The sequence below is a fragment of the Poecile atricapillus genome, chromosome 1, assembly GCF_030490865.1.
Source record: "Poecile atricapillus isolate bPoeAtr1 chromosome 1, bPoeAtr1.hap1, whole genome shotgun sequence".
Classification (NCBI taxonomy): domain Eukaryota; kingdom Metazoa; phylum Chordata; class Aves; order Passeriformes; family Paridae; genus Poecile; species Poecile atricapillus.
In genome coordinates this window covers 129,197,388-129,223,954 of record NC_081249.1, presented here as the reverse complement: position 1 = coordinate 129,223,954, position 26,567 = coordinate 129,197,388, and the positions used below count along the sequence as shown (strand labels likewise).

General features: G+C 39.8%; 1 protein-coding gene across 2 annotated transcripts in view; it reads right to left on the bottom strand.

Annotated features, from left to right (window-relative positions):
- NAV2 (neuron navigator 2) overlaps window positions 1-26,567 on the bottom strand; it is a 209,604-nt gene that overhangs the window by 136,228 nt on the left and 46,809 nt on the right. For both annotated transcript variants that reach the window (XM_058848472.1, XM_058848480.1), the window contains exons 2-3: window positions 14,392-14,509; window positions 10,971-11,023 (exon numbers count right to left, since the gene is read on the bottom strand). In XM_058848472.1, coding sequence (XP_058704455.1) covers window positions 10,971-11,023; window positions 14,392-14,509 — 171 coding nt within the window. The remainder of the gene's footprint in view (window positions 1-10,970; window positions 11,024-14,391; window positions 14,510-26,567) is intronic.

Genomic DNA, 26,567 nt, shown 5'->3' with positions numbered 1-26,567 from the left:
ATGAGTCAAGAACCTGAGTCAAGAACCCTGATCTTGGCTGAATCAGCCTAATGCATCAGAAACCATGTTGCTTTTTTGGAGATGACTTCACAACAATGCAACATGCCATGAATTTCACCCATAAAAGCTCCAAGGAAGTATTCTGTCCCTGGCCTCTGCTGTATTTACTACTAATAATATGAAAATATTGTTTTATGGAGAAAGATGCCCCCAGTGCAGACAGGGCTGGAGATAGCAAGCTATGATAGTTAGACCATTTGGATGTATGCAGGATAAAAGTGAAGTTTCTGGATAGATCTCAGCTAGATGGTAGGAAAAAATTCTTCCCTGTGAGGGTTGTGAGGTCCTGGCACAGACCCATGGCTTCCCCATCTCTGGAATTGTTCAAGGCCAGGCTGGACAGGGCTTGGAGCAACCTGAGATAGTGAGAGGTGTCCCTGCCCATGGCAGGGAATTAGAACAAGATGGTTTTTGAAGTCCTTTCCAACCCAAACCATTCTACAACTCCAAGCAAAACCCCAATGACTCTGCATCCTGGTGACTTCCAACACAAAGTACAGTTGCCTCCTTGTGGACGATACATTCAAGAAGCAAGCAGGGAGCACAGTGTCTGTGTGAAACTAAGTGACACAAAATTCTCACTCTGGCCTGAGAAAGCATAAGGAGGAATCCAAACAGTCCTTGGAGAAGGGCAACAACCTCTGCAGGTGTTGTTTAGATCCTTGTTTGCTTGCAAGAAACAGCCAACAGTACCCAATTGTCCAGTGATGGTGATGTGTTGGTTTAATGACCAATGAGAGTTTTACCTCTCAGACTCTCTCGGACCTGTCTATAAAAGAAGATCAGGAATAATAAAACTTGCTCTCTTGTGCAACCCAGCTAAGAGAGTCTGTGTCGTACTTCACTGTTCCTAATATAGTGCGACACCTCGTTGTAATTACAGCATTCAGCAGAAAATCATCACCCAGACATTGTGGGCCCTTTTTTTTTGCCAAGTCCACATACTGCTTAAACCTTTTAAGCAGATGTGAAAGGATTGGATATGCCAAAAGGAGTGGATATTTTCTGTTTCACTGTGAGCTACAATTGGTTTTTGGCTGACAATTCTGATTTCTTATTTGCTTTGTCAGCAACGTTTAACACAGCAGAAGCAAAGCAGTAAAGATGGCAGCTGGATGTTCTGATTCCCTGCCTACCCAAAACCAGGGAAAGCTGTGCAAAAGAAGGAAAACCAAGCACAGCCACCCACAGTAATTATCTCACTCAGAAACATTACCAGGGGTAACCAAAACTGAGCCTTATTAAACTTCCCAGCCAAAATAACCAAATGAATTTGCAATTTTAGATGGCCACATTTGAACTAGTTCAGGTGTAATCATCCATCAACATGTGCTATCAGTCCCACATCTTTTTATGATGGGTATTTGTTTTGAAATGTCCCTAAATGCCAACCAAGGACTGATGAGCCCAGAGGGGCTGCCAGCCTCTGGGGTTCCTCCTTCTCCTTTCTTTTAATTAGGACATTATAAGAAAAAAAACCAACAACCCTATAAAATTAAATTTCTGCTCAGACATAACATATCACTCCCATTCTCATATTCAGAGAAGGAAAAGCTACCGGAAAACTTCCTCTTAACATGAATAACTTGACAAGGTGGGAAGAGAAGGCATCGCAACTAAGTGCTGTACATGGAGAACTATCCAAGACCAGATCATCACACGAGTCTTTGTGCTTGTCATATAGCAGTAATTTCAATTTCTATTCTTGCCAGTCCTACAGAGAAAGCATGCCCTGGCCTGTATAAGCAGAACAGGATATGCCAGAAACAAAAACCCTGAAACCCAAATATCCCCATCCTGTAGCCTGTAAATAGACAGCCACAGGTGGACACTGCCGTGTTGAAAATTGACTATATCCAACAAAAACCTGAGTATGGACACTGCCTCCAGCCAAAGCTGTCTGTCTAACTCTGCCAAGTCAAATACACAAGGTCAAGAATAACCAGTGCTGCCCTTGGCATAGACACAGAAGTTTTTCTCAAACAAAAACCAGAATTAAACTTGTTGTAGGTTCCTTCACTTATACACCAGGGGAAGTTTCTCACATTGTGATGCAAGACCTCTGCTCCCAACTTTTATAGTGATAAATGGGGAGTTTTGATGAACTTATCCAGAAAAGCCACTTTTTATATTGAAACCAGTTTTTTCATGTAACTTGTGGCTCAATCATGTGTAGTGGCTCAGTTATGTGTAGTACATTAATTTTAGTATATTAATTTTTTTAATTTAAATTTTTTTGATTTAGTAGATTAATTTTCAAAAGAAAAAATATTGAATTCATATAGAAGTTTTTAAAGCCTCACAAACCTTTATGCAGTATTCCAGCAGACTTCACATACAGTGCAGAAACAAGGAAATAGCCTAACACAAACTATTTCTTAGGATAAAATTTATCCCTTGTCTGTTATTTTGAATAAGGCTTTTACCCTCATATTTTCATATCCTAAAGTTTAGAAAGAGCCTTAAAATCTTAAGTAATTACATTGACAATCATTAGAACCATGGAGTTTTGGGGGAAGAAGGGCTCTCCATTCCAATAATATCTCATTTGCTTTATTTCCTAAACATAATTACATATAAAAAAATACGAAAGCAGAACTACAAATTCCATTTGTCCCAGAAGGATATAAATACTAACTCTTACTGCTCTGTTTAAAATAAATCTTCATTGGTAGTTATCCTGTTCAAAATGCATCTTTTTAAAAAGAAAATAATACATTGTTCCCTGTGTTCTTCCGCTGTTCCTGACTACTTGGATAAAAAGGTCTCCCAAAATTAAGCTTCAGGATTTTGACAGAACTTGGTGGGCACATTACAAATAAAATAAAAGAACAGAAGGGCAAATGAAGCTAATCCATATTCTGAAGCCAGGTTGTGGCAGATATAACCACAGAAACAAAATTCTGCTCAAATATACATGAAGAGTTGACTCTTCTCTTAAAATTGCCTTTGTGTTTTTAAAGACAAGGAGAGTTTGGGCACTAGTCTAAGGCTGGAGAACCAGTCTAAGCCTCATCTTGTGCATCCTCTTTGACCCTGGAAAAACCTTTGCTATCCTGTGTTTCCAGCTCTTCTTGCACAAATAATGGGACAAATATTCAACATTCACTCCCAACATGCCCAGTATGAATAGAAATGAGAGCAGTAAACCCCACAAGAGAAAACTGTGCTTCAAAGCACACTGGCCAAAATTCAATGACAACAAAGAGAATGCAAGGGACACGCTTGGATTGTGAATGGGTTCAGGCCATCCAGGACAAATCCCAAGGTCTGCCAAAGCTGATCTTCTCAGGCAAAGACACATGGCTGTAGAAATTCTCCTGCTTTATTCAGCTTTTCAGGTTTCTTTCAGGTTGGGTTTTTTCAGGTTTATTTATTTAAAATGGAAAGTTTCCCACGGAGAAAAACAAAAGTGAAGAGCAATTTCTTTGAAAAATATCCCTGGAAATATTTTTGGATTAGCTCTTCAGAATCAGACCTTTGAAAAGTTAAAGTGGATAATTTGTGAATAATTTGAGATCTTGAGATGTTCTAAATTATGATTAAGCAACAACAAGCTCAACTTTGGAAAACAAGTATCAACAAAGAATCCTGCCTCTGGAGAATCATTAATTTAGGATATAGATGAAACTCTCCAGACAATATTTTAGCACACACCACAGTAACTGTATTTCTCGGCACTGAATCTCTACTCATTACTGAAAAGAGGAGAAGGTAGGGAGAAGTCATGGCAGTGCTTAATAAACCCATAATGAGGACAGCAGTGACTCTCACATTATTTCTACCTTCCCTGGCTGCCTTTTTCTATCTGGGGCTCCCAGGCTGAAAGTCATGCACTGTGCAATTAGGAAAAGGGGGAATGGCTTTAAACTGAGAGAAAGCAGGTTTAGATTAGACATTAGGAAGAAATTTTTCCCTATGAGGTTGGTGAGACCCTGGCACAGGTTCCTCAGAGAAGCTGTGGCTGCCCCTGGATCCCTGGAAAAATCCAAGGCCAGGTTGGATGGGGCTTGGAGCAACCTGGGATAGTGGAAGATGTCCCTGCCCATGGCAGGTTTGGAACTAGATGGTCTTTACAATCACTTCCAACCCAAATAAGTTCATCATTCTATGATTCAATCTAAAATAACACAAATATCTAGCAAAGGTGGACTTCTTCCTAAAACATCCTTGAAATTTACATACACCAATATTTTTCAGAGTGCACAAATGCTTAAAAGGAAGGACTGACACCAACACCACTCAGTACACCAAGTCCTGGCAGATCCCTGTGTATCATTACACCAGCTCAGATGTTGAAGATTCTGTGTATCATTAACTTGAATTTTCAGCAGGAATCCAGAATTTAATGAAACATGTTCAGAAAGAACCTCCTGCAATGCAGAGGCTGACAGTTGTTTATTTCTAAAGAAGGTCCCTGGGAAGGGAGCTGTGGGCACAGCCCGTTCCCAGGCACAGCACTCCCTCCCCGCTGGGCTCACAGGCATTCTTGTGTCTGCAGGCCTGAGGCTCTCAGCTTCACCTGTTCCCAAGGGATTTGTTGGTGGCACCAACACATATGTTGCCCCCTCATTCCTTGCACCTGGATCCTGGATAATATCTTCTACTGAAATTCTTCTGTATAACTGCTCAGAACAAGTGCAATAATACTGCTTGTATATGTAAAAATAGTTTTGCACAAAACCCAGAAGAAAAAAATGCTCTAGATATGCACTACCTTCAAGGAATAGCTAACTAAAATAACCATTATCACACAGTTACAGTGTATAAGCAATGGCTGGAAATGAAAGATCTGTGACAAGACACAGAGACAAGTTGTTTATTTCTTTGGACTGTTTAATTCCTTGTAACAGCTATGATCTGTTTACACAGATATTCCACAGTGAAGGGCTTATCACTGCATCTCCTGTGGAAAAAAATACCCAGGCATGAGAAGTAATGAGAAGAAATTTCCATACAAACAGCCTTAATTCTTATAGCACCAAAATGAAAGAGAATAACAAATGCATTTTTACTTCCACCTATCCTCAAATCAATCAAACTTTTTCTTCTTAGTTAGAAAAGGTTCTCATCCATGATTTCACAGTTTTCCCCACTTATGCCAAGCATAATAAGAAGCTATGTGTTTGCAAAATATTGTATAAAAGGTATATGTATGTAATAATTTTACATCAGTAATGGTCATGGCAGAAAATTATGGTAATGGTGCTTCTAAACTTTGGTGTAGGTGTAAATATATAAGTGGAAGCTACAGACGTCTCCATATAAACATGTGGAATGACTCTGACCCCTCAGTCCATCTGGCATTTCATGTATTTAGTCCATACAGGGTGAGCAGAACCATAAGTATTCAAAGTGCAGTAATTCAAAGCACAGTTTAACTGTGATGTAAATGATCTAATTCTGTCTTTATAGTAAAGCTCATATGTTTCATTTTTTCCATAAAAATTACTTTGTTGCTCTTTATTGAACCTTACACTGTTTCAGGGACAAATGATGTACATATTCTTGCATCACTGTAAAGCATGAAGAATTGACAGCAGCCCACTGGGGACCACAAAGGTGATCCATTATGGAACTGAAATGAGTGTGTCAGCAGCAATGTCTCCAAAGGCACCCTACACACCCATCCAATGCAGGAGGCACATACTGCCTTATGACCCATCCCTGCATGCAGAGAAGAGTTCTGGAAGCCATCCCCTCCAGAAACTAAACAAATTTGGAGCAAGAGTCATATAAACTGAGGCTGAAGGACAGGTAAGTACAAGCAACCTGGCAGATCATCTCTGTAGTAAATCATTCTTGTCTGCATCACAACATGGGTTCATACATGACCAACAGAAACCCTGAAAGCATACAGAAAATTGTTTCAACATTCCAGAACTTGCTATTTGGCCATGTCCCTGCACAGGCAGTCACAGAAGCTAAGCTGGTGTCTGTCATTGGCCAGGGCACTGGGGGATGTCTTCCCCCTTAGCTGACCTTCAGCTGTGGGGAACTGCACCACAGGTTAGGCCCAGAAGATAGCCATCTGTTACCATGGTAACATCAAACCAGATTAAATTTCCAAACATATGCTCCTGGTCACAAGCTCCCCCGGCAAAGTGGGGGAAGGCTTAGATGATGGGAACGTTCCCTTTACTACATTTGCTCAGCCTTGGAGTTGGATTACTTGAAAATACACAGCTATATTTAACCCCTGGGATACATCTCCAAAAATTCTACGCTAGAAATCCACAGAGAAGAAATGTGCTTGTGATGCTTTTGATCTTCCAGTAGGGCTGCTCCCCTGAATTAGCAGCACAAGCCCCAGCAGCAGAGCCCTCCTCGGCTTTGGGACTCAGAGGGGCTGGAGCAACAGCCTGGAAGATTTATTACACCTTCCTACAGCGATGTTTGGACAACACTGGCTGTATAAAACTGCTCAAAACGTTTAGAGGAGCAGGCTAAAGTGGGCGCCTCTTCTCAAAGAGCAGAGACAGAATTATTTTCTGTGAGAAAACAAGTAACTAAGACTTTTTTATTATTCTTATTTTTATTTTTATTTTTTTAATAAATAGGGCAGTTATTTTTAGTTATTTATACATAACACAGCAGCTCCCTCCCTTAGCAGGTATTACACACACATAGAGCTGCTCGAGTCATGCAGATGCATGCACATGGTTTCACCTCATATTATTCCTTCCAACCAAGTCATGAATGTGTGAGCACACCTATAACCTGTGAGTATGGACCACATCATGGCAGCACTCACATCTGTTACATCAATTCACTAAACTTCTCGAGAAAAAGAACACAGAAATATGACTAACACATGCCATACACAGAAATTAGTAATGGAGATTTCAACACCTATGCTCTTTTGACAATAAAAAAAATAATTCATGGAGCTGGCAAGGATCACACTAAGGAGGGGAGTGGTTACCTTTCCCCAACAGCTGAATTAATATTCTCAGTACTGTTCAAATCAAAACCAAGGTCCCCACCATGGTGTAAAATTTCCATACAAACTGTTCCTTAGGAGTTATACACATTACAAAATAGCTCATTATCATAACACAATAAATCAGTCAAATATTAAAATAATAGTCAAATTCCCATCACTAGAAGTAAGGTTTCCTTGAAAATTAAATTATTTTACGAAAACACGGCCTTCATCCCAACTTCCATACAGTTCTTGGGAAGAAATGCTGGCTCTGACCCACACTGGAGTCAGTACAAGAATCTTTGTTTCCAAGACAAACAGCAGTAGGAAGACTGGGTGATACTAGTTTACCACTACAGCTTCATATCTGCATCAGAAAGAGACGATTCTTAAAAACGTCCTGTCAACACATGAAAAAAATAAATACCTCCCTTTTTCTGTTTGAGAACAGATACAGACACAAAGTGATCCGGAAAAATATTAAAGCCCGAGCACCAACCCACAGGCGAACCACAGTAACTTCCTCGCATATTTATAGGTGGTGCTGTGGTGTTAGTTAAGCCTAAGTGCCTTTCTGTTGCTCCAAATTCTTGTCCTGGGTGTCCCATAACTTCCCCAGATATGGGAAGATGAAAGTCTGGTGTATCTACCCACAGGTTCTCCAATTCTCTTCCTTTCAGTTTTGCTATATTCATACATATATAACGTAGCATAGACAACTCATGCACTTTGGGTTTTATCATTTTACAACTGCAAATGGTATGAACCTTTTGCAAGAGGTAACATTCAGCACTTAAAAAGGCACCCACAACAATAAGAATAATCAATAGTACCTAGGAGGGCAGGTACCAGTCTCCCATGATCTGCAAGATGCCACATGTTAAACTCTAAAATCATGCCCTAAACAAGAAGCAAGTAAGAAAAAAAAAAAGGGAAAATATCTGTTTTTCTATAAACAAACAATATTAACAGAGATAGCCCAACTCAGGTTTATTCACTTAGGTCTTCTTTTCAGAACTGTGTAGGAGAGGAAACTGGCCTTGATTTATTGCCCTTCACCCAGTTACCAAGAACTATGCCAACATTTTCTGGGGTTTGAAAAACCCAAATACTGCAATGCTCTCCAAATGTTCTTGGTCCCAGAGCCTGAGCTCCATACAAGTACATCCTCTCTTAACCACAGTATTTTCTGCATCCAGCTGGAACTAATCATCAGAATTACAGTACAAAAATATAGAGGTTGGGGGGGAAAAAGCCCTGAAACAGATTTTATGCAGAGGACAAGCTATAGAATAGTCTATAATAGATTATATAAAAGCCAGCCAACTCTTATCTGGAGCAAAGGAAGACAGGAATACTCCCCTCAGCAGAAAAACCCAGACAGGATGATGACGGGAGGAAAGGTTCTCACCTAAGCGATTTTTCATGGAGCCAGTGGGGTCCTTGTCATGTCATTTTTGGCGCTGGGATGAGATTGATAAGCATGGATGGTCCCACATCGTTCTGCAGTACTAAACTTCACTTGACAAGGCTTATTAGCACTGGCTTGGAGCCTGACAGACCCAAGCTGTCTCTAATGCTCAGTTTGGGCCAATTTGACTGGTCTCTCCAACACTGTGAACAAGGCAGAGAGGCTGGATCTGGCTCTGCAGAGAGCTCCCTCAGGTTTGGCATCACCAGCTTGGGACTGAGCCACATGGAAGTGAAGACACTTCTTTTCCCCATGTCCTTTAAGGGATTTGGGACTACACAGATTTGGTCCAGCTTTCTAAGCTGATACACCTGGCTGGGAGTGAGCTGATTCTTCACAGCTCAGCTCATGTGCCTGCTCAAGGCATTGGGACTCTACAAAGGGAAAATAGGACAGCAGAAGGTTTTCTTCCCTCTGAGATTTGCAATGAGCAAAGTTAAATCTCCATTTATTGGTGCTTTCTTTTTTTTTAATCCCTCTGGATCACCTCATCTGTGCTGCTCACCTTTCAATATGGATATCGACACTTCTAACTGAAAGATGGATTTGAAAGAAGACTGGACATTACCTAAGTATCTAGGTGGCCTTGCCTCTGCCACCTCTCTGAGCCAGGGTCACCAAACACAAACACCCGTTACCACACTCTGCAGGACCCTGTAAACTGTATTAATAGAGTGCACTGAAAGGCAAAGGATGAAGACTGCTGTACCTAAAACAAGCACTATACCACGTTTGTCCTGGACCTGCCAAAGGGCTGTCTCCCTAAGCACTGCAAGTAACTGCATGAACACCACCCCTATGAAGATTCCTATGTTCTGCCTTAGAAGAATCATGGAATGATTTAGGTTGGAAGGATCCTTAAAGATCATCTAGTTTCACCTTCCACTAGACCAGGTTGCTCTAAGGCCCATCCAGCCTGGCCTTGAACACTTCCAGGGATAGAGCAGCCACAGCTTTTCTGGGCAACCACAGTATTTTTATAGTCAGATGACAAAGAGCTCTGTAAGCATGTGCACTTGATAAAAGGAAGCCCTAGGCATAATTCTCATTTTCCTCACATGAGGAAAGCTGCTGGGTATGCCCAGCTGTGACTGCAGGTCTTATGAGTGGGGGGGGCTGTCCCACTCACCACTACCTCCTGAATGAGTAATATCAGTGGAGTAATAGCAGAGGAGGCAGCACAGACCAAATGCGTCCTTCCAGCCCTGTCCAGCATTCCTGACCCAGCACATGCCCCCTGCATGCCTATGGTTATAACCTGATCTGGCTTCCAAAAGCAACCTGCTACATGCATCCCACTATCCAATAGAGCAACACTCTCTTCATTGACAATAATGACTTGAAGTGACTTTTTTAGCTGCCATGTCCTGCAACTGGTTGCAGATTCCAGTCCTGAATGAAATTCACTTCTTACAACACACTTGTGGAACATTAAATTACAGTAATTGTCAAAATTTTCTCATTATTTACACTCCAGACAGCTGCTCTGGCTACAGCAAGAACAGCAACCACCTTCTTCAAAGCAGCAAAAAGGAGCAATAATAAATCTTTCTGATGGCTTGCTTTTTACAGAGCACTTGCTCCATGGTTTCAACAAGATTGGCAGGTTCCAAGAAACAACAAAAAGGCAAAGGAGAAGAGCAGAGCAGAATGTGGGTTTTGACTTAAGATGCCAAGCTCTCCTTAAATCTTTATTTTATTTTACTACATGAGTGGCTGTGCTCATGTTGAAGTCATGAAAGTAGGGGCAGTCAGGAACACTCATAAAAATAAAAAAAACATTAAAATAGCTTCACACAGAGAACAGACATCCAAGTGTCCCAAAGCAAGCATTTGCAATACCAAAAGAAGATATCAGAATTTATGTTGTAAAACGACTTTTCATCAAGATACAGAAGGAAGTAACCTTGTTTGAAGTATCATAAATTTTAGATACTCAAAAAACCAGTTTTTTATTATTTGTGTTCTTAATAAAATTCTGCTATACCTTTAGCAATACTCAAAGCAAATACACTCTTGAGGTGTTTTATGCCTTTCATTTTCCTGGACTGATTTTTGGTTCTCCAGGTTTGAATATTAAACACGAGCAAGATACACACCAATTTCTTATTTGTCAACAAATTGCATCTTGAATTTTATGAATTTTTTTCTTTTCATTCATATTGCTCATTTACTTTGTTTCATTTCAAAAGATACAGGAACTCAATCATACTTTCAAATATCTAATTCTTTATTTCTATATATTTCTGTTCAATTATGTGATATTTCAGAAATTTACAGTTGCAATGTAAAAAATAATCTCAATTGTAAATATAATGTGATAAATTATAAGGCCTGATTCAACTACTGCGGAGTACAATGGGGCAAGAACTGTAATATTAATGTTATGAAGATTATACTTTTAGTTCACTACTGTGAAAAATTAATTAAAATTGTTATTAAAAGTCTCAGACATTGAAGTCACAGCCTTTCACTCAGCCATGCACACAAACAACAGACCACTTTACTACTTACCATTTGAGATCTATTTTTTGGGCAGCCATTGATGTCTTCAATCTTTTCATTTGCTGAAAAGCAAAAAAAAATGTGATAAAGCAGAAAACCTAAACCAAAGGCATCTATTTTTTACAATGATTTCCTGAGCACCTGCTCGCCCGCTCAGTAAAGGGGTTTTGGATTGTAGCTGTCCAAGCCAAGTGAATGTGTGAAACACTGAGAGCCACAAAAAGAAAAAAAGCAGCTGGAGTTCTCTACTGGGTCATGCCTCCAGAGACAGCTGGGGCAGAAGCCAACTGCTCTGACAACCTCTTGTACTGTGACGGGGAATTCCTTTAAACTACAAGAAAGATGTGAGCTCTGGAAGCTGAATTACTGTTGGGTGGAAAAGTGAGCACTACACATGTAGAGATGTTAGCGTGGTAGTTGGTTTGCTTGGAGAGTGAATACAGGTTTTAAATCCACATGGAAAATTTATGATAACTCTAATAATATTTTTTTTTCCTTTTTTAAAGTACAAACCATTAAATAACTTTCCAAGACTCTTGACCATGGCTTACATGCTACTCCAACCTGCAGAAGAACACAGTTTCCACCTTTAAGGTTAGAGGTGAAACAATGAAATCCCCAAGGTGTTTGCCTTACACTCTGAGTTTGCTTAGTTTCACCTTGCAGCCTTGGATGCTGAAATGACTTTGTGTTTGAGTCTGAAGAGCCAGTTACAGCCAAAGTTCAGTTTCACACAGTTTTTGCACTGTAATAAAGGCAAGCACTCACATCCCATTTGATTCATCCATTAAAAGCTGTATTTTCTAGCAATCCCATGTATTCTGAGGACACCAGTCAGAACTCCATCCCACTTCATGGTTTCCCTCGGTTAGGAGGATCACATTTGGCACAATATTCGAGTAGCAGTCATGAGAAACAAAGCAGTGACACAACTTCACTCTTGCCTGACAGGACCCATTTTACATATCCACGTCACAGCACACCTTTATCCCACAGCAATGCAATGAAAAATTGATGCTAATCTGAAAAATACTGCAGCTAAATCCACAGTGCACTCCCCAGAGTGGTCCATCAGCCTCTACACATGAAAAGCACACTGCTTCCAGGAACATCATCTAAGCTTTGGTCATACAGAAACAAAGTTGCATTCATTAAATCACATTTTCCAAGTCCTGTGCACCCATCCTGCAATATTTACCATCTCTCACTTAAGTACCATGCAATATCTCCATCAACTAAATTTATAACACGATTTTATATTTATAAAATTTATATCATATAAATATAAAAACATTTTATAATATATATTATATAGATATATATTTATATTTTTATATAAAATATAAATATAAAATATAACTGTTGATATTTATATTTATGTAATATTCATAATATTATAAAAATTGATAGTTGTATTCCTATAAATTGGCACCATTCATAATTACTTGAAAGGAGACTAATGAACTTGTATACAAGCTGTCTCTTGTTTGGGACATGTGTACAGAGACACCTTTAAGAACCTAGGTCAGACCCAGTGTATCTGCATCCATGGATTTAAACGCAGTTAATATGTTTATATGGCATTGCTAAGGCATTTTTTTACATTCTTTTACAGGCTCATAAATTTTGAACTGAAATGAACCAGAATGATATGAATACATTTTAACTGCCTTGCAAATAGTTGCTTTTACACACAGCACACCATAACATAAAAAACCCTCTCCTGCACTGCATATCAAAGCTTTCTTACTATGTAGTTAGGAAAAAAGGTTGGATTTTGCAGGCTATAGATAAAGCTGCTTCTAGATGTGAAAGCCCTCCTCATCTTTGTGACAATGATATGCAGCTGCCTAAAGCCATGCACAGAAGATACAAATTACTTTTCTTCATATTAATGTGGAGGATTAAACTATAATGTTTAAATATGACCTTTCTTTCACATGAAAAAGGTGATTTGAAAAAGAAATACTTCCCCTCCTACCCCAACTTTTGAAACCTTGCAGACCTTATCTTAAATATTAGCCAAAAGGCAGTTATAAAAATGACAAAAAACCCCAAACCTGCAAAGGCGATCAAAGCAATAATTGGTTATGTATTTTAGAATGAGTAATTTGAATTTCATATAAGTTTTCACAAGTCAGTACTCAAAGAGATACATTTAAATATTTGGTAGAAGGAACCAAGTCCACATTTTGATGATGGTATTCTTGCACACATGTAGTCATGCATAAGTTTCCTACAACTGTGTTAAGGCAGGGTAGCTAGACAGGCATGAAAGGAATCAACATTAACTGCTCCCAAGTTTCCAAAAACCTTTCCTATTAAAGGAAATGGATATAGGAAGGAGCATTGTTCATAGTGAATACCTGTCAACACATAATCATAAATTAATTCATGGCCTGTTTTTACACCTCTGTCACTGCACAGCAAGTCTAAAATGCTACTGAGATATCATGTTGCTCTACAGCAGAGACACAAAATCTTATTTTAACATATCCCAGTAGAATCACTGAAAGATGCTTCACAGTGTCATTCCAGAACAGTGCTTGTAGATCCCTACCACCTTAACTAGTTCCCTAACAGCATCTCAAACACATGTAATAAAATATGCATGCACTGATGTCCTGTTCCTTCATTGCAGGCTTCTTAATTTGCATCTTAAATCTGTCAGTTTGCTCCTAACAATGGTTGTCCTAATTCCCATTAGCAGGCTTTCCCATTCCATCCATCTCCATTGGCCCATACATGTGTTTTGTGGCATCCCCAGCACTAGATGGATGAGCCTCTGAAGGAACTAATGAAGGATCCAGGCCCAAGGGAAAAGGGACAATATGAAGCACTACATGAAAATTGTTCAGAACTTTCATTATCTATGAGCATTAATGCACTAATTTAAGAGAACTAAAGGCTTTGGATAAAATTGCACTTGAGATTTATTCTAATGGTAAGTGATTTTCCTCATCAGAAAGCTCATTATGAAAGATTTCTTTTTCTGCCACATAAATATTAAACCCCTTCTCCTTTCCCAGCTGTATATATGGATCTCCCAAATCCAACTGGAGGCAGGAGGTTCAACAAAGGAGGCAATATCACTGTGAATTATATTTAGACCAGTACTGAAGAGGTATTAGAAATAGTGAGGGCTAACCGCATCCTACCAGAAAAAAAATATCTCATGAGCTGTTTTTTAACATTCAGCCATGTGGAATAATACTGCTATGCATTACTACATCAACATCCAATATTTTTCCTCTATAAGACAAGGCTTTTTCAAATTAATTAGCAAAACCTCTGAAGGAAAATGATCACATAATTCTATGCAGTTTGATGGATTTCCCCTCATACACTCTGTGTCAGTGTAGAAGATAAAAAAAGGGATTGCCTGAGCAAGCTGGTGGATACTTGGCACCAAACACAGAAAGTCACTCACCTACAACTTGGATTATTTCAGCTAGCAGGACTCCATCAGTCACATCTTGCTGTAGATCCTTTATCAACCTTTTGTGGCCAGATTTTGCTAGATAGTGATTAGCCCAATCTGTATAAATCTGTTAGGAGACAGACAAACAAAAATAAACTGTTACTCATAACACAACTTGAAAAATGAGAATTCTTTGTATCCCCCAGTATCCAAAGGGTTGATTTCAGAATTTCAGATCACTGCTTTTTTTTTTTCCCCTCTTTGAAACAAGTCAACAGCATTAAAATTCAAGGCCTTGTGCAGATCAAGTGTTCAGCTTACTCTAGTATGGATTTTTCTATTCAGCACCCTGACATCAAAGCTCAGGACAGATGAGAGCAAGCTCCTGAACATGTTACAGCTTGAATGGACCATCAGGACGTCAGCAGAATATTCTACAGCAGCAGTGTGTGCACAAGAGATTTCAATTTCCACCCAAGTTTTTTTTTTTAATTTTCCTTTTGACCTTTTTTCTTCATAGCTGTCATCGAGAAAGTTTTAAAGGTTCTTTTCCCAAAAACACTTCTGGTGGATATTAGCCATACAGCAGTTTCATCATGAGGAAACTCCTTTACTGTATTACCAAAGAAACCTTTAAAGGTCCTAAATATCCACGAATTCTAATAAATTCCATCTCACACGTTAAACAGGCCTATTAAATAATTTTTAATCTGTTATGCAAACTTCCAGCTGTTGGAATTTATTTTGAAATATATTACTTGAAAACTAAGCACACAAAGCAGTCAAAATGTCTCCCTAATTTGCACTAAGTATAGGAACTGAACCGGCTGGGAGGGATAGTGGCTTAGCTCAGGTGACTTGTACAGAAGGCAGAAACCTGAGAGCTGGGAGGCAGGGTACTGAAAGGATGGAAATTAGGATACAACCGGGATCATTCCATAATAGGTCATGACCCTGGTCCATGTTCACAATTGGACCCCTGCACTCAGGTACCCCTATATATTGTTAAATTCACCATGCCCCTTGGTCTTTGGAGCTTGCCCCCAGAATGTGTGGTTTCTACAGTTGTATTTTGCCATCATTAAAGTATTTTGGGTAACTCCATCATTTCTGTCCGTCCAATTTGCCATGCTTGTCCAGCCAGACCATACTCAGAGTCACAGCAAGCCGACTGTGCCAATTAAGGTCTGCTCATCATATGCCAGCACAACTTATTCAAGATTGCCAGAAAACTTATAAAAACTTTTCATGCTAGATTATCCAAAAGAAGCTAAATTACTTCATTAAGAATTTCTGCTTATGAATTAAATAATAGTATTCTTTACATAGGACAATATTCCAAATGAAGATTTTGTTAAATTACCTATTATGCTCCAAAGAAATAGGGTAAAAATAATTAAATATCAGGATTTTACCTTTTAAATATCTAAATATTAATGTTCACTCCTACTCTGAAGCATGTCTAGAATGCTGGAAACACATTCATCCCCATCCAGTCTATCAGTAAGCAGATGTAGATTCAATGTGCTTCCTGGAACATGAGCCATGCCAACCCTCACAGACCCTACACACCCCTGTGGGGATGACAAATGCCTCAATACCAGTGTGTGAATTACTGACCCTGAGGGAACAACAGCATTCAGTCCCCAAAAACACAGGGAAAGCCCTCCCTGCGCACTGCCCAGGAAATACTGTTTTACTTCACAGCCACAGATAGATAGAAGGAAAAGAGCACAAGGAGAGGGGTGGCTCTCCAAGCTGAAGAACTCCAGCTTTAGGAGAGGTGCTGCAGCCCTCTGATCATCTTCATGAACCTCCTTTGCACTCCAGTAGCGCCACATCCTTCTTATCCTGCGGGCCCCAGCACTGAGCAGCGCAGATCCTCTAAGTTACTGACCCACGTATACTCATGTCAGAACCATCTCAAGCCTCGGATTTCCAGTGTCGTGATGATGACCTCCTCCACGGGAATCAAGAGCCAGCTGCCAAGTCTAGGGGGCAAGTATTTGCCACAAGACAGAGGAATCTGGATGTAATACAAGGACTATGGATGCCGAATGCAAGAAAGCAGGCAGGGAGCACAGTGTCTGTGTGAAACTAAGTCACACAAGGTTCTCAGTCTGGCCAGAGAAATCCTAAGGAGGAATCCAAACAGTCCTTGGAGAAGAAAAACAACATTTGCAGGTGTTGTTTGGATCCCTGTTGTTTACTTGGAAGAAACAGCCCAAGGGTGTAGTACCCAATTGTCCAGTGATGCTGATGTGTTGGTTTAATGACCAATGAGAGTTTTTACCTCTTGGACCTTCTCAGACCTGTCTATAAATGGAGATCAGGAATAATAAAACTTTCTCTCCTGTACAACCACAAGAGAGTCCGTGTCATTACTTTTGCCATTCCCAATATAGTGCGACACAAGGATTGTAATTTCACACTCCTCTTGCACTTGCTGATTCAATGTTAAAATGATAAAATGAAGAACAGAGGTTTTGACTAGAGTTTTTGTTATAAAGTCTTCATTTGTGTTTTTTTTTAAACCTGTAAAACACAACTGGTCACATCCATGAAAAAATCACTTAATATTTTAAAGATATGCCCCTATTTTCCACCATTTATCCTTTACTTTCCTCTTCAGAGCAGCAGGATGTGCACTTCCTATGCCAACAACATCATCGGCTTAAACAGAAAAGCACACTGGAACACCTTTGTGGAAATAAAACCCCCACAGCTGAAAATATCTCCATGAAATAAAGGCTGAGCACACATGAGTGATTTCGTCAGATGACCAAGAAAAGAAAAGGGACAAAAACCCCACACTGCACAAACCAGACATTGTGTTCCTTAGCTCCTTTTACAAGAAAACATTTTCCATAACAGGGAAATATTTTAAAGCATTCAACGACTTCAAGGAACTAGGATTGACTTAACGTACTTTTCTGCCACATGGTTTTAGCTTTCTTATCGAGGAGTGAAGACATACGAGTAAAATATTTACCTTGCAAGTGCAAGGGTCCACACCCCCCACACCATCCCTGCGATTCAGATGACAAGGAACTTATCAAACACAATAACCATATTTCCTTTAATGGGAGGGCTGCAATGAATGTCCTAATTTATCACTGAAGGACTTTCAGAAAATTTAGGATTATAGTTTGATGCATCGGTTCCATCCTGGATCATTTCCATGATGCAGATCATCATGCAGTCAGACAAATCCTTGGATCAGCCCTAGACTTAAAACAGGAGCAGACCCCTCCTGGCAGAGCCTGAAATCACAGCAACAGCAAGACCTTGAAAGCTAGTTAGGATTGTTTTTTAAGTCAAATAACAGCATTAGGATGCATGGCTGGTATTGCAAAACTGCTCTCCTGTACCTGCTTCCTACTGCCCTAATTCCTGTTGCACCCAGGAACACCAGATCTTATATTCATACCCCGGAAATAAACAGACTGCATCAAAGAAATCCCTGAACTCCCTTAAATCCTCCTGGAAAAGGATGCAACTTGAAAAACCCCAAATACCTGCTGCCTGATTCACTGCCTATGATAACACATAAAGAAATTCCCTCTGAGAGCAAATTATTCTTGCAAACCACACTTCGGGTGCTGAAGTCAGCCTGCTACAAGCAGAGCTTTTATGCTTATTATGAAATGCACATCAGTGTGGAGGAAATATTTCTGGGATATTTAAATGTGTGGAATATTTTTTCATTCCACTACTTGATTAGGAAAGAATTTAACAGGAAAATAGAGATATAATAAACCTGTGCTTCTCTTAAAATGTTATCACACAACATTATTTTGCAATATACTTAACATGCCAATTATTATTTCTTAACTGCCTGGGCTATATATTTACAAGCTCTGAAGCATTCTTAAGGATACAGTATTACCCAGGCTTATTGTAGTAGCTCCTCATGGTCACCGCTGATTTTTATGGCATATATTAAAGCTAATCATTGAAACTTTCCAGGATGTTTTTGAAACCTGTTTGTTTCAAGTCTTTGTAATGTACAACACAAACAGATTTCTAATGTTTCTTTTCCTTTTCCACAAAAACAAGTGAAAAAAAAAAACCAAAACTGCACAATGGCTGCTATTTCTAGACACATGAAATACATTTCAAAGCACACAGTGTTTTCAAATGTTCAAAACCAGGCAAATAATTGGAAAAACAATAATAAAAGAACTAAGAAAACACTGCGGAGAAACCTTCCGTTTTCCTCTCTCTGCACATCAATTATGAGTGTTCCTTAGGTATTTTCAGCAAATGGGTATGAAGTCACGTGCTTGAATATTCATGTGAAAATGACCTTTGTTGAACTGTCGTCTAATTAAAAATCTAAAAATCTTGTGATATGAAATATTCAACCCACTACAACCCAAGAGATACTGCCTTACTATATACACCAGTATTGACTTTTAAAACTTTTTAGTGATTTCACACAGTATGAAAATCATTGGAGCCAGCTTCCTTACTTTTGTTCCAGAAATCAAGTGAACATGGTGATTTGGGCACTATCACCATAAGCAGGTCTTTGTGTCCAAGTCAGGTTAATGTTTAACTCAGGTCTAAGTCACAGCTTTTGTTAAAGGTGGACTCAGCTGTGTGGTAGTTTTTTTTTTCTCTCTGTAGTGTATGATCTTAGGAATCCAGTTATCTGGGAACAAATTAAAAACATATGTGAAACATTTTCTTCTCTCTTTTTCTCTTCCCCTTTGATCCAGAAGATTTGAATCAAGAGCACTACAGTTAAGTATCAATTTTGGAAATATTCAGTACATTATGACTCATAGCTAAAGCACTAAAAAGCAGTGAAAAAAACAGCGAGGTTTGGGGGAAAAAATAATCCAAATTCTAAAGATTTTGCAATCTGTCTGTAAAGAAAATGGCCTGAACACTGTCTTCCATCAATAAGATTGAAGAATTTTGAAATTTAATTGAGTTTCTCCTCACTGCCATTTCCTTAGCCTCGCATCTGCTTTTTTAAAGTACATTTCAGATGAGAGAGGAATCTTGCTTTCCAGCCAGGAAACCCCTGAAATTCCCTGGCACTCCAAACCTTCTGCAACATTTCTGGCTATGCTAACAGAGCACATCCACCACAGCCTAGCACACCTGAGCCTGCCCTGCACCTGAACACTGAATCAGTATAAAAGGTGCCTTTTGCAGAACTGGTTGTCTGTTCAACCCCCACACAGCCACCCTCAAGCACTTGAAGAAGGCTGTGGGGCAGAAGTGACCAGCAAAACCAGGATACAAAGCATGAATAAAGTCATGGGAGCAACAAATCCAGGAAGATCCTTTAGAGACAGTACGTTTGTGGGGCTGTAATTAGGGTAGCATGTATTTTAATATACTCCAGGGTCTCCTTTAAATGGAAACTACCTGATGGTTTTGCCTCTGAGTCAGTATTCTGAAATATACTCATGAAAAGGAAAGGATTCACATGAAACTACTTGAAAAAAATGTCTCTCTGTCTCTCTTCTATGCAAGTAGAAAATATGCCTGAATCTCTTCCTTGTTACTCATTTTCACACACACAAGAATCTAATTATAATCAATGCCTAAGTAAATTTTCAAATCTTTCTTCCCTTCCCCTGCCGTGTCAGTTCTGAACTAATCAGACTCCAATTGTTTTCTCCCAATAATTATCATGAATCAGGCTCTCACAAATTTGGTAACAGCCGAAGAATATCTTTTTGACATCATGTAGCATAATTAGAGCAGAGCAAGGCTTTTTTCATGATTGAATAGCAGGGTTAGTCACATCAATGACCTCCCATTCCAGAACAGCCACCACAATGCAGTGCCTGTGCTGCTGCTAACCCAACCACACTGACTGCTGAAGTTCACAGGGAAAACAAAAACCACCCCAAAACCTAAAAATAGCCACAACACACTGAGATGATCCGAAGCGGAATGCCTGCACTCCTTACAACACTGTGGGGTTTTGAAAAAGCCCATGAGATACTCACTGCTGCCCAGTTGTCATGGGGCTTGCACATGCGGAGTCATGAAATCCCAATTTTTGATTGGTAACACTCATTGCAGTCTCATGCTGATCCATGCTACAGACCAACACAATGATCTCATTAACAGATAGCACAATGCAAAACCCAGAGCTAAATAACTAAAGCCAAAGGTTTAGCTGAAAACCCCATCCCTCTGAAGCATCTCTGGGCTCCAAGGGAGCACAGGAAGGATAATGGCTATTTTGAAAGTAGAGAGATTATGACCCTGACAATATTTTGCTGAGTTACTGGCAAAAGGACAACAAGGAAGCATATGGTAAAAAAAAAAAAAAAAAAAAAAAAATCAAGTTTGTCACAGATCTTTTTTCAAAGCATTTAATAGCATTTGTCACAAACCCTTTTTCAAAGATTTATTACAATTTATGGCCTTAGTTGCTCTTACATGCTTCTCAAATCCTGTAGAAGTCTCTATCTGTACATCTGCACCAAGACACAAATCCCACTAAAAGGGCAGTGTCGACTTTTCCAGGATAAATGAAGCTTTAAATTGCTATCCAAAAAGACTGTTAATGTTTTTTCCCCCCAGTATAAGTTCTTGCAAAACAAAACAAAAGAAAATAAAAAGCTTAAAAAACAGGACACAGGATGGATAACATGTGAGCCCATTTCTCTGTGACAATTTAAAGGTGTTAGTGGGCTTTGAGCAAAGAGTTCTGTCTGCTCCTTTTCTGTAAAGGTACAGCTGAGGGTGAGAGGACAGGAGGACTCAAAGCAAACATACATTGTCCTTAGGAGTGCCCTTGAGTCCCTTGTGACCCCTGGTTCAGAAGGATACATGAGGCAAGCAGTGAATCACTTCTCCTCTCTTCTCCAAGACACTGGAAACATCCAGAAAGCCAGGATGGAGGCTGGAGCTTTGTTTACTCAATCCTACCAAGCACCTTGGCACCAAAGCAAGCTAATAAAGGGAGGAAACAACCAGGAACTCCAGGTCTGGGGCAGTGATGGGCTGAATTGCAGGTAGATTCCTTCCAGCAGGCAGGTGAGACAGCAAAATTACCTTCCTGGAATGTCACTCTATGGAGAACAGGCCAGGTTGGATGGGGCTTTCAGCAACCTGGTCTAGTGGAAGGTGCCCCTGCCCATGGCAGGGGTTGGATTAAGATAATCTTTAAGGTCCCTTCCAACCCAAACCACACTCTGGTTCTATGATTTGCAATCACCTAAAAATAGCTGTCACATACATATGCACATACACCTACGATTTAATATCTAATATGATGCCAGTACTCTCAATTACATAAAGTGCTGGCACTTTTGAGTTATCATCAACTATTGAGAATTGAGCTATAACCATCTGCAATTCCCACTTGGTTCCCATATTATTGGGGAAACAGAGGTAACTCTGCTTCTTTTTTTTTTTAATTTCTTAAGGCAACTCAACTAAATTATATATTCTACTCAGATGTGCAAGTGTTGCAATTGCTTTGAATTATTACCCAGTTGTTGGGGGATATTCTTTTGAATATTACATTTTACTGGACACTTGTGTACATTAATTAGCCTTTGGAAGTTAAATTAGAGAAATGGGTAATTTAAACTACTGGGACTACTTATTTATCTCTGTTTAAAGCCTTATTCCCAACTGAGGAGGGCTTTTTTCATGCATATGACTACTATTCAAAAGCAATGGGCTGACTCACAACACACAGAGCCAAGCATATGTGTCAATTTTAGTAGGCTTTTGACTGTTCCAGGAATAGAGCCTTGGACTGTCCACACTTCAGAGCAGGCACTGAGTGTGTTTAGAGCAAATCTTTAGTACATACTAAACAAGCATCATACTTTCAATTGTCCAGCCAGTACCTTTCCTATTCTTACCGTACTGAATATTTTACTACATTTAATATAAAAGAGGAGCAAAGAAAGAATTCCTTTCTTTCCCCCCAGTTATGAAGTTTCTGAACCCTGTTACTGACAGGTGTTGCCTACACAGAGGGTTTGATATTTCTCACCAGAGCAGCATTTTCCTCTGGAGCAGCCTCCAAGGTGAAGCAAGGACAGTGATTGTGCTGGCACCCAGCACGCTGAGCTCTCAATGCTCCCATTATCCACGTTTGCCATATACAAATCCCTGTAAAACTGGAGCCACACACATTACGCCAAGCAGGTGGCCGCTCTCTTATTCCCCCATGCAAAAAAACCCATGAAGTCCTGAATAAAATGAGACTGCATTCACACCTGCACCGATTCCTTCCTGTATCCCAAAGTGAAACAGAGTTTAGCTTGCTGAGCTGATTTGCAAAATCCATTCCAAGTCACATTTGGCCATAGTGAAACAACTGAATTGATCTCACACCAACAAACTATAATCTACCTCAGACAACAAAAGCAGCAAATGCACTATTTTTTTCAGTGCTTTCTAAAAAGTTGTCTGAAGTGCACAGCAAGTTATTTTCAAGTATCACAGTTCTCATATGCAAAATATACCCCTTTACATCTACTACCACCCACAAACATGGACAGAAAAGGGCTTATCTGGAAAGGCGATACATATCTACTCCCAAGAGAAACCACAGAAAATCCTAAGAAGCTGCAGAAGAAAGGGAAAAAACAAAACAAAACAACACTTCTAAGGCTGAAGTTAGTTACTGTTCAACAGCACCACTGCCATGATCGAGGAGCCAAGAGCTGCTTACTGTTTTATAACGGTCACAGGAAAATTTACTTGTCCCACGAACAGAGACCTGTAAGGTCCTACTACTTATTGGCATATTTAATGTGAATATATTCTGCTTGAGTCCAGCATGCTCTTCCTTCTCAAGGGGTCCACGGTTAAATGATTATATATATATATATATATGCTGGCACACAAAACTGGGGTTGTTAATTTTAGCTGCAGAAGCACATGCACAGTGCTCAGATTTCTGACACAGTCACACCTTACAAATCCCACCCCTCCGACAGCTCTTCCCTTATGTCCCCACTGCTCCCTTCTCTTACAACTATGTCTAACATAGAGTTCCAATGTTTGGCATCAATTTCAAACAGGATCAGTATATTTTACCATATCAAAGCTATTTACAGCAAGAGTAAAATTCAGCAGGTCTTTTGTGTTGGACACTTGTAGACATTAAAAGAATGATTGAAGAAACTGTTGGGGTTTTGATTGTTTTGTTGTTGTTTTGGGTTGTTTGGGGTTTTTTACACAATCAGAGGCTTTCTACCTATTATAGTGACAACCCCCTTCATGTAAATGCTCCTATCATTTATGGAAATTAATGCTCTGAAAGGAAGTCCAAGATTTTGCATGACAAAAAACTCCAGGTACACCCCTTTTTAGAACTTGGAAGCATTCACAATACTTGAAGGTTTTATCTATCACAAATGCAATCTAAAAAGCATCAGGCTGAGTTCGACCTGGAATGGACACACACAACTTGGTGCAGCAAGGGCTGCCTGCCCTCTGGCAAGACCCCACCATGTGCAAGTCAGCCCTAATTCCATGGTCCGACCACTGTTGCTGGCATTCCTTAAAAACACAGAAAATTGGCACTTGTAAGATGCTTGGCTGGAATTCTTTATATTAAAAAAAATAACACAGTCGATGTTGCCAAGGTGAGAAGCAATGGCTGCTTCACCTCCTCTCTTGCCAAGCTGAAGGATAGATGTCTGACATTTCCACTGCTGATTTTCAAAAGGCACACTCCTGCCAGAGTCAGATCCATGCGGCTCTTTTAACTGCTCCATGAAAAGCAAACAGCCTAGGAGCCACAATGTCTCCACATTAGCTCTCCCCCCAGCAAAGCCCCCTCACCGTGGCAGCGGTGGGTGTTTGTTTTGGGGAGGTGGGGGACGAGAGGGGCTTTGATGGAGTTTGAGAACATGATATACTGTGACATGAAGTAGCTGTTTTACCCAAACAGCTCAGAGGGCCGAGGCTCTGATGCGCTCAGGATTGTGCTGCAGCAACAGCTCTGCTAATGCAGACAGGCACCAGGCTGAATGTGAGAAGGAGGGAAGTTTGCACGGGTTCCCCCAAAAACCCTGACCACTGAAGATGGGAGAACGATCTAACTCCAGGCTGCTACTGCTGCTGTAAGCACCCAGCACTCAATGTGGTCAGTTCCCAAAACTCCATGTAGTCTTGGCACACTTGGCTCATGACAGGAAAAAAGTCTTCTAAACTTTTCTAATAAAGACAGACTCATTTTATCTATTTGGAAAAGGTATGGGAGACTGTTCCAAACAGCTGCTGTAATTTCATTGGTATTTTTCACCTGGGGTCACAAATCTGTGTGTTTGCACTATCATCTCCTTTGGCAGAAAGCCATGGCCGCAGGAGGGATCAGAACAGATGAACTATTACTGCTGGATTGGACTCTGAGAAACAAAGGACAAAGAAGAGATTCCAAGAGATAATAATCTGAAAGAGGGCTGGAAATGGAACCTGATTTGCCATGTAGCATTTAAGAACAAACTCACTCCTCTACTTCATTTTCTCTTGATTGCTTAGAGGATTAGTTTGTCAAAACAACTTTCACAGATGTGAAGCAACTCCAAGTAAAAGTAAAATTGGTTTCTAAGGTACATGATACTAAACTCTTTCAAATCCTAGCAGTGTATGAAGATGAAAGTTATCTGATCCAAACACTGAGACCAGGAAATATTGCAAAAGCTTTTTCTTAATTTTTAACAAAATCATTTTGCTGTGGGGATTAGGGAATTACAGAAATTGGCCTTGGTCTTGCACCAAATCCTAGCCCTCTTTTAGCCAAGAAGGACCAGCCAACATTCCCTTTTGGGTCTGCTTAATGCCTGATGGACAAAAACGAGACTTCAAAACCAGAGTCTGGGTAGGCTCAGTCCATATCAACACTTCAGTCACCAGCCAAATATCCATGTCTCCTACAAAAAGAGTGTCTAATGCCACTCAAAAAAGAGTAAGTCATCTGCACTACGTTCCTCACTCTAAAAAATGCAATTTAGTTCAGTGTCCAAGGCTTTTCACAAGAGGCAATGCCTCTGGAGCTGCCAGAAGCTGGCAAGAGGCAGTGTTCTCTGACACTTGGAATGACATAAAGCAACAGGCAACCAACCCATGGATGAAAAATCACTGCAATTGAGTTAGGAAGGCAAACAACTTATTCATCACTTTATCTGCCAAGCAAGATCAATGCAAAATCTGGAGATGGAAGAAATGAAGAAAGGAGGAAACAAGACCCAAACGTGAGCAAAACTTGACCACATGATCATTTCAAGCATGTCCTCAATTCTCAATTACTGAGTACACATTTAACTCTTCTGAACAGGAATGCTGAAGTACTGAACACTACTGAAGTTGGTAGTTAAAAAATTACATATTAATTCCATTATTTCTAAAGCTTATTGATGGTAAGAGCAAGAACAAGAAGGAGCCAATTACCTTTCCAAAGACTTTTTTTATATTCTACCCATATTCCTACTTTTAACACTATCTCCGGCTCCTGGGCACTGTCAGAAACAGGACAGTTAACAGACAGGCTAGACAAATCCTAGGTGTCACCTACTTTTGAAAGGTCTGTTTTCATTTTAAGCTGCATTTTTAAGATTGTGAAAAATATTTTTGACAGCTGAGCATTAATCTGTGTGGCAAAGACTCCATCCCAAAGACACGCAAAAAGACTAAGAATCTCAGAAGGATACAGCTTCTCCCATTAGAGCCACATTATCCCTAGAGCTCATCTTCCTCCTAGCCATGAAAAGAAACAATCAGTCTTTCAGAAAACTTCAGATAGTTTAAAAAAAACTAAACAAGTGCCAGATCTCCAGCATTTTTAAAATCTGGTTCTCACTTTTCAGTAGAGAAAAAGGAAATATTTGCATATATTTCTATCAACATACAGATGAGGGAATGCAGCCTATACAGGTATCTGGCCCTAAATGTTTTGTTAATGAGATCTTGAGGTAAAATTCTTGCATTTGAATATACTAACAACCATCTATACATAGGTGGAAGCATTTTTGGTTTTCTTATGCCACACAGCCCAGAAATCAGGCTACAGAAAAAAGCTTCTGGCATACCTGGGATCACAAGGGGTTTGCCATATTTTACAGGAAATAAGGTCATCTTTATAAATTGTTCCTGCTAAGCACTTACAAGTTGTTTCTTTTTTCCTTCCCCAAACAAAAAAATAACGTGCTGAATTAATTTCCACAAACATAACAAACCTA